The sequence below is a fragment of the Chionomys nivalis genome, chromosome 7, assembly GCF_950005125.1.
Source record: "Chionomys nivalis chromosome 7, mChiNiv1.1, whole genome shotgun sequence".
In the NCBI taxonomy this organism is placed as follows: domain Eukaryota; kingdom Metazoa; phylum Chordata; class Mammalia; order Rodentia; family Cricetidae; genus Chionomys; species Chionomys nivalis.
In genome coordinates, this window is record NC_080092.1 from 46,821,894 (window position 1) to 46,835,237 (window position 13,344).

Below are 13,344 nucleotides of genomic sequence, written 5' to 3' on the forward strand. Positions count from 1 at the left end.
ACTTAAATTGGAGCCTGATTTTATCACTTGCAAATTGATTAACTTGCCTGTCATTGAACCCCTTTAAGACTCTGACTTTTTAAGTTTCAAAAACTGGGCTGACAAGACTTACCTGACCATATGGGAATCTACATTGAATGGCTAGAGAAAGGTAGCTATTGTCACTACCACCACCACCACCATGTCCTTGACCTGTCCTAATTCCTGTGACTGTCACCAACCAATGGTTCTGGGCTTTGACGCACAAAGGGAACCACCTTTGGGAACTCTCCTCTGCCTCATGCCACCAGCACTTCTAGACTATGTTTTCTCTGGGTCTCTCCAGTCCTGCATGATCCAGGACTTTTATACTTTAATTACTTAGCCACAAATAATAGCTTTATTAAGGTAAAGTAAACATAAAGTTTGTCATTTGGCCATTACCGAGTACATAGTTTAGCTTCCGCAAGCACATGCACACTGCTATGCATCCCCAGAACATTTTCATTACTCCAACTTCAAACGATGTCCACATTAAACAATCACTCCCCATGGTCTTTCTGGGATGGTCCTGGTAACTTCTATTCTGCTTTCTATCTCTATGAATTTGCCTATTCAAGTATGAGATAAGACTGATGGAGGTGGGTCTGGCAGGAGCAAGGAAACACAGCTGGAGAGAGAACCACAATGTATAAACACAAACGGAACGGCACGTGGATGGAGCAGGTTAAGATCCTTCCTGGTAAGCTACCACCTCATGGTGGTACACAGATTATTAGAAATGGGTTAATCTAGATGTGAGAGCTAGCCAGTAAGAGGCTAGAGCTAATGGGCCAAGCAGTGTTTAAAAGAATACAGTTTCGGTGTAATTATTTCAGGTAAAGCTAGCCAGGTGGCAGGACACAGCCCGCTGTTTCTATTACATAAGACGGCTCATGGGCTATCTGAACCATTGCACCTGGCTTGTTTCACTTAGCATAACGTTTTCAGGTAAGAGAGAATCTTTTATCTGTAGATTTTTGAGGAATGGAGGGGAATGATTGCATGGCTCCAAAGAGTATTATTATTAGCTTAATGTCTCTGTCCGGGTGTGTGGATGCCAGACAGAAACAAGCCTCTTTGACCTGTAGAAGGGAATAGAGGAACTTTGATATCAGCATATAGCATGTATCTTATCGTCTCTTGGCCGCCATGAGATATCCTTCAATTTGTAATAACTGCTATCCCACCTCATCTTGACCATTTAACAAGCTGTCACATCAGGGCAAATGTTCCTTGTTGAGGGTTGAGGACCCCCAGACCCTGAATTTCCCGTCAACAACTTGCTTTTCCTACGCTTGTAGCTGCTCCGAGCAAAACAACTTTTTTCCTGTGTTTGCAGCTGCTCTGAGCACAAGACCCTCCGGAGTTCTTGATGGCAGGGGAGTGGTTTCTGGTGGGTTTGGCTGAGGTGTGGCTATCAGTTAAGGATCCCTACATAAGCTGCCCTGGAACACAATAAAGGGGGCATTCTTGTTTCAAAGATGACCCATGTCTCTGTCTCTCTGTCTGTATGTGTGTCAATCTCCAGGCCCTTGCCAGGCTGGCAAACTGTCCCATAGTGCAGGTGGTACACTACGGTGTAGTATTGTAGTACACATAGTCCAGGCGCGACAGGACAGTGGTACACATAGTAGCACGGATGCTGCAAGTGGAGGCCCCAGTGAATTCCATAGCACATGTAGTTCAGGTGCTACAGGACCATAGTACATATAGTAGTACGGACTTTACAGTTCCCAGATTTGGTAACATAAAGGAATAGAGCATTGTTTTAAATTATATTACTGATAGTGGGTTACCAACTTGTTTTTTATTCAGTGAGGATAAAGATCCTTACTTAACAGTATCTGTATTGAATAAAAAGAACCCAAAGTACCGAATTTCCATCGGCATAGTCAGCATTTTCTAATGGAAAGACTGCTTTAAAAATCAAAATTATTAGGAAGAAATATAGTCACATTAGCTCCATGGATTGTCCTTACATACATGAAAAGTAACTCCCATGGTTTTTATTTTTCCTATTTCACCAGAGATTGCCAAAGTTTCATCATGAAATTGATATTGCTTTAAAACATTCTGGAAGCTTTATAAGCTGCATGTCTCTACTCTATGTTAAGCTATGCCCTGGCAGACTTGTAGTAACTTATTTATGCTAACGAGGAGTCTAAGGTGCAGAAAAGAGCAGATTTGAGCTTGAACAGCCTGGGGAGGCTGAGGCAGGACCTATAGGTTTGGGTTTGACCTCTGTACCATAAATCCTGCAACACCCTTGGGTTTATCCCACACTCTCTCCCTCTTCTACTTTTTTACTCAAGATGTCAGGAGGAAAAGAAAGAAAAAAATTAGATCAAATTGTATACCTTGAGATCATCCAGGTTTGCTGGAAGGGGGCCTGGTTTGAGAGAAGAGACACCAGTTTGTCCAGACAGACTGCTTTTGACAGGGGACAGAGGAGTATTACTCAACGGTGTTGAGGAGGAATTCGGATTTCTGACCATCTGTTCATTAGGTTCTCTGAAAAACAAAAGGTCACTTATAATACGATCAGACCTGTGTGTGGGACTTGGGTCAAGTCACAGAGTAACTGCTGACAACAGTCAGGCAGGTAACAAATCAGCGGACAAGGATGGGAACTGCCAAAAATCTCCCAGCTTCATTTCAAGGACACAGAACTGAGAGATGAGGACTGTGGCATAGCAGAGTCCACCCATGACCTCGCCGAATGCTCTTCTAGGGAGGACTGAGCATGTCATAGGAATCTTGATTATGCTCAACTTCAGATATATTTGAAACTGTGACCCGAGGGTGGCCAAAGACAGGTGAAACAATCATCATGCTAACTGTACGCGTGAGAATGATGTCCACCTGGAATATGAATAGAGCCTAGCAATGCAGGTGCATGGCCTGGGCTCAATCTCCAAAGCTGTTCCTCCGCTCTTTAGCAGTGAGCTCCAACTGCCAGCAAAGCCAACCCCGTGTTCCCAGACATTCCACAGCTTAGTCTGGACATGCTAGGAGTTTTCCTCTTCTTCAAAGAACCTTGACTTACTTGTTTCCCTCCAGCCCTATGGTCCTGCAAATGTGTGCATGGTTTCTAAAGAGGGTCACACTCCAAACATGTCAGACAAGGACGTGATACAATACAGGATACACTGGTCCCAAAGAGCCGACCCTGCAGGTCTCACAGAGAGAAGCCATCTTCCACCTCCGCCCCAGGTGGCTGTACTCACTTGAGGTGTGTTTGGTGTATCCCAGGGTAGTTGAACCGCTGCTGTTGCTGCTGCTGCTGCTGCTGGCTGAGGATCTGCAGCTGCAGGAAGAGCTGTTGTTGCTGCAGCAGCCGGGCATAGGCGGAGTCCATGGGTGGGGGGGACTTCTCTGCCTTCTGGTCTGGGGGGATGTACTGGTGGTATTTAAGCTTCTTCACCTTTGGTTTGGGGTCCTTGGGCTTTTTGTGGCGGTTCTTACTATCACCCAAAGACTTGGACTGTAAAGAAAAGGGAGACACGGCCTGGGTTTTAGGTGATGATGGTGAGGAGTGTTTTTCTCAAATCCTAGAAATACAGCAAAGGCAGGGTGCATAGTTCTCAGTGTAGCAGCTGAAGAGATCTGCTGTGAGATCCTCACCCTCACTGCACCTGGGCACCTGATGTCATACAAGGGGCTCTTGGAGCTTTCCTGCAGCCCAACGGAAGCCTGAACTCCAATGGCTTATGTAAAACCCACAGATAGCTTAGCACTCTGATTTGGGGACCACTCATGACAGTGTCTGCAAATACCTCAAATTAAACACCTGGTAAGCTGACTTGTTCCATGGGCTCCGATGAAGCTAACATCGTTTCTACAGTTCCAGAATATGGTTCTCAAACCTAAACAGACCTTGCCTTCTTCCCCTCACCTTTATCAAATGCCCATGCACTGGCCTGAAACCACACCCTCTGAAATATAGACTTTTCAGTACGGGGAGTCACGCTCCACAGCGAGGTAAGCTAAGGGCACAACTTTGGGGGCTTAAGAGAAATGTGTGGATATGACACAATTATGTAAGTTTAATATATCTACATTTCATTACGTATAAGATGAAGAAAATGGCTGGCCAGTGGTGGCGCACGCCTTTAATCCTAACACTCAGGAGGCAGAGGCAGGTGGATGGCTGTGAGTTCAAGGCCAGCCTGGTCTATAAGAGCTAGTTTCAGGACAGGCTCCAAAACTACAGAGAAACCCTGTATTGAAAAACAAAAACAAAATGAAGAAAATATTACTTAATTTGCATCTTAGTGTTCAATATAAGGACCATAAAAAGGTCATCATAGGAGCCGGCTTAGTAGGTAGGTAAAGGCGCTTGCTGCCAAGCCTTGAGTTTCATTCCAAGAATCCAGAATGGTGGGAAGAACTGACTTCCGCTAGTTGTCTTCTGACCTCCACATATATGCTGTGGTATGCTATGTGTGCATATATTGTGGTATACACCCATCTATAACACACACACACACACACACACTACTAGTTGTGGTGTGGTTTTTGTTGTTAAGATCATAAAAGTAACAAGTGTCCTTTTGAAGGATTATTCTATAGATACACTTCTCTGGAAATAAAAAAGCCCTTCCTATATTAGGACGCAATAAGTCATTGAGTAGAATAAAAATACAAACCTGTTTTTATTACAGGTGATTGAAAGGAAAAGAGATCATGGGTGTCAAATTGGAAAGAAAGTGTAGTACCACTATTGTACAGAAGAGGGAGCTCCTGAATAGCTGGCGGACACAGTCTGGCTGCAGACTCCAGATGTCAACCTCAAAAAGCGCATTTGAGTGTGACCTCCAAGTAGCCTACAGAGTTCTTTACTTCTGACTCAGACATCCTATCGCTGCAGACACTTTTGTCTTTTTTCTTTTTTTGAGTCTTCCTCTTGGAGACTAATGAATAAAGGTTGAAAGAATTTCTGTGAGTCTGGGGGCTTTATATTTCCCTACTCCAGAATCGATTGGCATTCCGGTGAATTAGTCATATTTCTGCACCAGGTGAGTGAGTTTCTGCAGGCTCCCTCCAGCTCAGCTGCTGTTCAAGCCTCATCCCCTCAGACTTGCTTTGACAGGGGGTAGGTTGTCTTGTTGCTGACTCAAGGGACCTGGAGATGCTTTTGTTCCCCTATATTACCTTAGCATGGGTGCAGGAACATTCCAGAAACTAGTGTGTGGCAAACATTACTGACCTAACACAACTGTCTGGCTTCATTCTTTTGCAATCACAGGGGATACTCGAGCTCTGTCCAGTTGAGTGTTTGTTTTTCTCTCTACACCTCCCAGGACACAGAAGGCACCACCTGCGTTCTCCTAAAGGAAATCAGTGGTGGATCCACTGTGGTGTTCCAGTGCCAGGCTAGGGTTCATCAGTGGCTAGACATGGCAAGACTTCCTAGTGTAGCACTGATTCAAACACACACACACACACACACACACACACCTTTACCAAATACTGTGCACCCCAGCAGAGCACACCAATGTGCCGGTGATCCTCTGAAAGGTGACTCTCAGTCCCATGGAGGCCACAGGACACAGTTCCACATCCCAGCTCCTGGCTCTCCTCTTCAGCTATGCATACACATTTCCTCCCCTTCAGCTTGCTGTAACCCGCAACCACCCTTCTGTCTGACTCCAGCTCGCCGTCAAAGCTGGCTCCAACTTGGGAAGCTTTGTGTGCCCTCCTCACTCAGCATGTTGAGGGTACAGGCCAGTGGTCACATTGCCTACTGAGGGAGTAAGGAAGAATGAAATCCAACCTCCTTTTCCCTGCCTAGACTACCGACTGCCTGTGCAGGGGAGCCTCTTTAATTACTGTGCTAAAAAGCAAGGGACATTTTATATATTCACAGTTTTGTGTGAGCATCATCTCTATCCAATCCTATTAAATTCCCAAGGCTCCCAAATGAATGTGTTACCACTAAACAATCACTCCACACTCTCCCCAACTCCCACAGCTCCAATTGCCATCTTGTTAAACGTGATTATTTTGGACATTGTATACATGAGACATAGATGAATGTATTTTGATTCAAACTTCTTGTGCTTGACATAATGTTTTCAGAAGTCATTCTGTGTCAGGTGCCAGATAGCATCCTTTTTTTATGACTGAATAATATTCAGTGGGATGGCTGTATTATGACTTTATTCACCCATCAGTTGATGGGCATTTGGGTTGGTTCAAATTTGTAAAAATGGCTAAGGACTTATATTTAGTTCTTTCAAGTGTATGCCTAGGAGTGATATTGCTGGACCACATGATAAATTTATGTTTAATTCACCGAGGAAATGACAACCTCCCCAGCAGTTTTAGCATTTTATGTTCAGGCCTGTAGAGTATGGGGCTTCCAGCGTTGCTACGTCTTCATCAATATTTGTCATTTCCACATTGTTTTGATGAAAGCTATCCTAGTGCACACGGAAAGGCATTTCACTGGGTTTCACCCTGCACCTCCAGAAAGACTAATAGCAGTGAGAACATTTTCATGTGCTTCCTGAAATCTTCTGTGTCTCTAGAGAGGTACCTGCCAGTCCCTTCTCTGCATGGCTTTCATTCTTACACAGGACACTGCTGTGGTTGATGATGGCCTGAAGACCCAGCTAGATTATGAAGGGGCAATGTTCCTGCTGGTTTGTGATACAGCCTCTTGCAAATTACCAGGTCCCTTCCTTTTAGGATTGCCATGATTTCCAAGAGGGATTTGTGAAGTCCTTCTCCAGCCCAAGGAGAATCATACGGAGTCAATTGGCTTGAGTTCTACCCGAAGTCAGCTGCTTCTTTCTATCCTTCTAGATGAATCTATACCAGTTGTTCTCAACCTTCCTAATGTTGTGATCACTCAATACATTTCCCCATGTTGTGGTGATCTTAAGATTATTTTTGCTTCTACTTCCTGTGATTTTGCTACTGTTTTGAATCATAATGTAAAGATTTGATATGCAGATGGTCTTTGGCAACCCTGTGAATGGGTCGTTTGCCCCCCACAGGGATCACAGACCACAGGTTGAGAACCTCTGGTCTAGTTGAACCTAGAAGTGATGCATCTTCAACCGCTGGTGTTTAGGGGTTGACCATTTAGAAGGTCTGGGTGGGCATCTATAGACAGGCAGTCCTGTGGACCAGTGGAGTTTGCATAGGGATGGAGGACTAGTGGAGTTTGCATGGGGATGGAGGACCAGTGAGTGGAGTTTGCATGGGGATGGAGGACCAGTGAGTGGCGTTTGCATGGGGATGGAGGACCAGTGGAGTTTGCATGGGGATGGAGGACCAGTGGAGTTTGCAAAGGGATGGAGGACCAATGGAGTTTGCATAGGGATGGAGGACCAGTGGAGTTTGCATAGGGATGGAGGACCAGTGGAGTTTGCATGGGGATGGAGGACCAGTGGAGTTTGCAAAGGGATGGAGGACCAATGGAGTTTGCATAGGGATGGAGGACCAGTGGAGTTTGCATGGGGATAGAGGACCAGTGGAGTTTGCATAGGGATGGAGGACCAGTGGAGTTTGCATAGGGATGGAGGACCAGTGGAGTTTGCATAGGGATGGAGGACCAGTGGAGTTTGCATGGGGATGGAATTTTTTTTAGTCTGTTCTTCCTCCGAGCCCCCAGCACACCTTCTTGGTATGGGGATGCTGACAGCTTTACTAATCTTAATTATGAAAAATTTAAATATTCAACTATCAATACTACTGTAATTCCTCTTTATAGACAGCTTTGCCAATAATGGGAACCATTTTCTCTGCCATCTAGTGTGCACAATGCTTCCACTCAGATGCTGAAACTCTCAATTTGTCTATTACTTTAACTTACAACCTAAAACAATCCCCAGAGAGTCGTGTGGCAGGTACTAAAGGTGGCACCAGAGCTGAGAAAGCATTCTGCCAGCAAACTCCAGTGGAAGTTAGCTAGTGCAGAGTATCTTAAGATGGATAACCCAGCTGCTTATTGGGATACAGCACTCTGGGAGCAGCTGGAGGTAATGGTAGGGGAATTAGGTAGGAAACACAGTTGTAACCGCTGGCTGTCTCCCTTGAGGGTAGCCCCTCCTGCTGGGCTCCTTTCACACTGTGGTAGAGCTCTTACAATGCCCAAGGCTTCAGTGCTGCTCCCTTCATGTAAATACAGCTGCTCCAGATGTGTTTTATGGCCCTACCACTCACTGAAGTCAGCTGTGGCTTTCCTCAGAGTGAGTTTGGGAAATCTTTTTTTTTTTCTGTGCTGTGTAATCCAGGCTGGTCCTATTTCTTCTTACCCCCTTGCTTGGTTAATGAAGTCCCAGACAGGTACCTGACTGGCTGAACTATATTCCCAAAGTGATACAGATACATACATATAGGCTTCCCCAATGCTGAGAGTACAGTGCCTGAAATTGGGTGTGGTTCCTCGTGACCCTCCTCATGTCCACAGGACAGACTCAAAAAGCTCTGTTCTTTATGGTTTCAGGGAGTCTGACCTCAGGCAGAGGCTGGGGGCCAGACCAGTCCATACCTTTACAGCAGCATGCACAGGAATAGGGGTGCTGAGGGGGCCGAGCCCCTGCTTCCCGGAGTCCGACTGGTTGCTTGCCTGAGAGGCTGAATCATTCTTGTCACTTTCTGAGCCAGGAGCGAGATCCTGAAATCCAAACTGTGGTGTTACTAGGGCACAAGGATGGGAGGTGCTGCATCACTCAGTGGAAGGTCTGCTGTTTTCACCCTGACTTCCTGTCCTGATAACATCAGGGGCGCCCTGCAGGAGGCCATCCCAATCTGTCATATCCCCAGGGTACCACTGAGAGATAAATGGGCAATCACAGCACCAATTCCAGAAGATGGGGTGTACTTCTGACTTGATCTGGACAAACTGGGGCATCTGGTCACCCTGAAGGAGAGTTCTTAAAAATAAGACTGAGAAAGAAAGAAATAGGGGAGAGTGGAGTAAAAGTTCTGAGAAAGAAAAGAACAAGCAAAATGGGGGAAGGGGTATGTGTGCGTAAGTATGAATAATACCTAAGTAGGTGTGCAAATATGTGTATAAAGATAGAATTACATATACATGTCTCGGTGTGTAGGAATGTTTGTATGTGTGCATATCATATATGTAGATAGATTAAGTTATGAATGTGTCTCAGTGTGTAGAGTATATGCATGTGTATTTGTAAATGTACATGTCTCTTTGTTGGAAATATATGTGAGCATACATGTGCACACATGTCTCTGTGTATATGCTTATGTGCATGTCTTTGTGAATATACACATGTATATGTGTGTGTGTATGTGTGTGTATGCAGTAATAAGTATGAGCACATTCCTGGGTATATACATTCATGCCTGCATGTATGTGTATAGGCATGCTGATTAAATGTGTATATATATGCATGATCATACACATACACACTTATGTATGTATGTGTTGACAATATGCATGCAGGTTCATACTCGTGTATGTGCATATGTCAGCATATAAATATAAAAATAATCTGTGTGTATATCAGTACACATCTGAGTGTATATGTGTGCCTGTTTTTATATGCATGTTATATCAATATATATTACAGCAGGTAAATATGAAAGGGGAAGAATTGCCAGAATACAGGAAAAAGTTAATATATGTATATGTGTGTTTGTGCATATGTTTGTATGTATTAACATGGATCCATGTATTTGTGTGTGTGTCTCATAAAGAAGCATGTTTTTATGAGTGGTATGTTTCTGTCTACTGAGAGTTCCATGAAAGGAATAATTTTCTTCTCTTCCTTCCCTATATTCTTAGGCTGTGACTCAACACAAAAGGGTGAGGGTCCGTACAGCTCTCCTGGGGGCCAGGACTGAGCTTCTCGGTTCTCCCCTGAACCCTGGCATCTGTCACAAGCCCATGGGCTGCTTTTCTCAGAGCCTCAGTGTCCTTGTCTGTCAAACATGGCTGCTGAGAGAAAAGACACACAGTCGCTCCTACATTTTCTCTGCATTGCTCAGGGCCTCACCCCTTCTTCCCATTTTGCTAGGGAGAAGCAGAAAAGAACTTGTCTTTTCCTCAAAACCATTCTTAAATGAGAAGCTAAGGAATTTGCTGTCAGAAGAATACGTGCGAGTGTTCTGAGAGACTGTTTGATGTTATCAAAGACGTTTGGCTGTGAAGAGGTTTGGCTCAGCCTGGGCGTGCAGGGGAAGGGAGATACTTTGATGCTGAACTCTTGCACAAGGAATGCACATTCAACTCTGCCTCGTACACCTCCCTTCCCCTCCCACTTCAAATTTTCTTCTTAGCAGCTTTATGTTTGCTCTGATGGAGTGGAGATAGAAATGACGGTGACCAGTGACCATTACGGTTTTGGGAAACTGAACCCTGAATAAACAATACTTCAAACTTCCCCTCCTCTGGATGGACATTCCAGTAGAAAAATAATTTCAAATACTAGTTGAGCATCTCTAATCCAATATTCCAGTATCTGAAATGCTTCAAAATTTGAAACCTTTTGAGGCCAACAAGAAACCATGAAAAGAAAATACCATAGCATAGAACTTAGCATCATGCACAAAAGTGATAAAAAGTACTGTATAAAATTTCATTTAGGCCATGGGTATGTATGCACATCTAAGACAAAAATGAATTTTGTGTTTTGGCTTGGATCTTATCCCCAAGACATATCATTATGAATAGATGCAAATAAATTCTAAATCTAAACACTTGTGGTCCCAAGCATTTTGGGTAAGAGATAGTCAAAGTAGATGTTTAATTCCAGTCCATGGAATGGTCCCTTGGTCACCAGGAAGAGTGAAGTCTTCTGAGAGGGTGGCCTCTGTAACATTCTAGACAGGAGTGTTACAGAACCAGGGTCAAAATCACTACCACAACACATGTCAATAGTGTGAACTCACCTTTCCCACTATGTGTGCTCCCATCTGCCTCATGGACATCTCTTAGGAGGTCCAATGAGACCATCATGTTTGGCTGAGGATAGTCCCCATCACATGGCTTCTTGAGATAGTGACATTCTGTGTGATCCTGGAATACACACAGCTACCTAACCTTATGGAGCAATAGTTCCTTGTCCGTGGTCCTTGGCATCAGTGGTACTTATCTGTCAGAGACTGTGATCTCCTCTGAGGAGATATGAAGTTCCCAGTGTAGCCAGGGGACCAGCCAGAGTCAACATCAGGGCAAGAGGTATGGCTTATTAAACTCATAATTATTCTTTTTAAGTGTGCTTCATGTTTTTGTACACATTCATTTTTAAGTACTTATGGGTTTGTCGAGAAAGAATGAGAATTGTACTGAGTAGGGGTGGTGTCCTGCCTGCCTTCAGGTTGGCATTGTAGACCCTGTTAGGGCTAGAAGCAACAGGTGTCTCCTGCTTTGCTGATAGCCAGCAACGCCTTCTTCCCAGCCCCCAAGCCCCTCTGATGAATTTGGTATCAGTCCTGCCAGGAAGTTGCTGGCCAATCATGTGATCACACTAAGTCAACTTATTTTATGCATGAGATGGAGAGGAATGCATTTACTTGCTTACAAGGTAAGTTGGAAACTAACATTGTGAAGACTGTCAATGTTTCTATGACTCACAATAGACTGGGAAGGGACATCAAGAAAACACATCATCAGGCGACTTTGGTGTGCTGGCATACACTGTAATTCCATCACTCAGCCTGAGCCAGGAGGATCCCGAGTTTGAGAGGATCACACTACATAGTGAGACCCTGACTCAGGATAAAACCACCACCACCACCAGCAGCAGCAGACAGGGGCTATAAGCAACACCAGCCATAGCAGTGTTGATATGAAATCTAAGCCATGAGGCAGGGGCAGTCTGTTTTACCTGGATTGAGTCCAGAGGGCCAGCCAATGGAGCCTCGCTGGCTTTGATATCTGGGGGTGATCCCACAGAGCCCTGGGGGTCATCGCTCCGAGTCTGGTCTGGGGAAAGCCCATCACTGCTGCTGTCCTCTTCAAAGGCAAATGCGTCTGCTGATTTGGAGAAACTCACCTCCGTACCTGAGCAAGAGAAGAATCGAGATGGGACCAGGGGCTCAGAGTATCAGAGAGCTGTTTAGGAAACACTGCTAAGCATTGTCCCTATGCTAAAGCACACGGCTTCGCTCTCCAGTGTATGACGAGTTCGGGAAAGAATGAAAATGTATTTTAAACAATTAGATTTTCTACATGAAAATGTGTATTTAAAAAAATAAGTCTGTTGTTGGGGCAAATGGGTGATGTTTCAAAGCTTATTGCCGCACTCCAAACTTTATTTCCAGACTGAGTCATTTCTCGACACTTTCTATGGAGCCTATGTCCTTTTGAAGCTAAATCAGGAGAGGCAGGAGGAAGGGGCACACTGTGAGGCCGCTGGATGATAATGCGGAATGACTGCCCCTCTCCTTCAGGCTTTCCGGCATGAGAGATTCGAAATGACAGCTTGCCAGTTGCTTCATCTTCAAAGATAAAGTAGGGCACATGGTACAAAATGTTTAGCAAACTTAGCTAATAAGGAGAAGTGAGGCCAGCTACTAAGTTTAAATTCCTAGATGTCAGGCTTAGCTATCTTCACTGAAGGAGCCACCCAAGCAAGGCACTACCAATTAGAAAGGTCAAAAATCTGCTTCGGAGACTTCAACCTGACTCTTAATGTTCTCAGTGCATGGATTTTATTTGCATGTTTAATATCCTATGTTTTAGTAAGTCCTTCAGCACCCCCTACCCACCTCTGGACTTTTTTACTCTCCCCTGGGTTGTCTTCCTATGACAACAGAGAAGTTGTGTTGGAGACAGAGGCCATCAGCCCAGATGGGTCTGTAACAATATCCTGACCTGTCTCTCACATTTGACATCGCCCGTTCTCCTCCAGTTTGTTGTCTGGCTAAACAGTACACAAAGTGCCAAAGCCACAAAGCTCTCCTGACCCCATCCTTAGCACAGCCCGTCCAAAGGAATTTCAGAATTATCAGGAGCTTTTCCAGACCCTGTTCTGCAATCACACTCACAAGAACTTTTGACTCTTGCTCCGTGTAGATAAGAGACTGGAGCTCTCGCTGTGGCGATTGCGAAGGCCTCGAGGAGCTGGGAGGAATGGAACAAACGTGGTTTGGGGCTTGTCATCACCACCGCTGTTGGCATGTGTCACAGACACTCTGGACATCCGAGTGTCAAATCAGGAAAGAGGCCAGGCAAGGACACAGCGAGTGGGAACTCCAGTAACTAACCCAATGGGAAGCCCACTAACCTGGAGGGGCTTGGATGCCAGCACATCTGCTCCCATGGGGCATGCATAGAAGTCATTGTTGCTGGGATAATTATCAAAGTGGAAGGTGCTTGACAAAAATTCATGTAGTATG

The 13,344-nt window shown here is 44.9% G+C and overlaps 1 protein-coding gene across 2 annotated transcripts in view; it reads right to left on the bottom strand.

Annotated features, from left to right (window-relative positions):
- Myocd (myocardin) overlaps positions 1-13,344 on the bottom strand; it is a 47,426-nt gene that overhangs the window by 15,363 nt on the left and 18,719 nt on the right. For both annotated transcript variants that reach the window (XM_057775490.1, XM_057775489.1), the window contains exons 3-6: positions 11,832-12,007; positions 8,525-8,650; positions 3,249-3,505; positions 2,379-2,532 (exon numbers count right to left, since the gene is read on the bottom strand). In XM_057775490.1, coding sequence (XP_057631473.1) covers positions 2,379-2,532; positions 3,249-3,505; positions 8,525-8,650; positions 11,832-12,007 — 713 coding nt within the window. The remainder of the gene's footprint in view (positions 1-2,378; positions 2,533-3,248; positions 3,506-8,524; positions 8,651-11,831; positions 12,008-13,344) is intronic.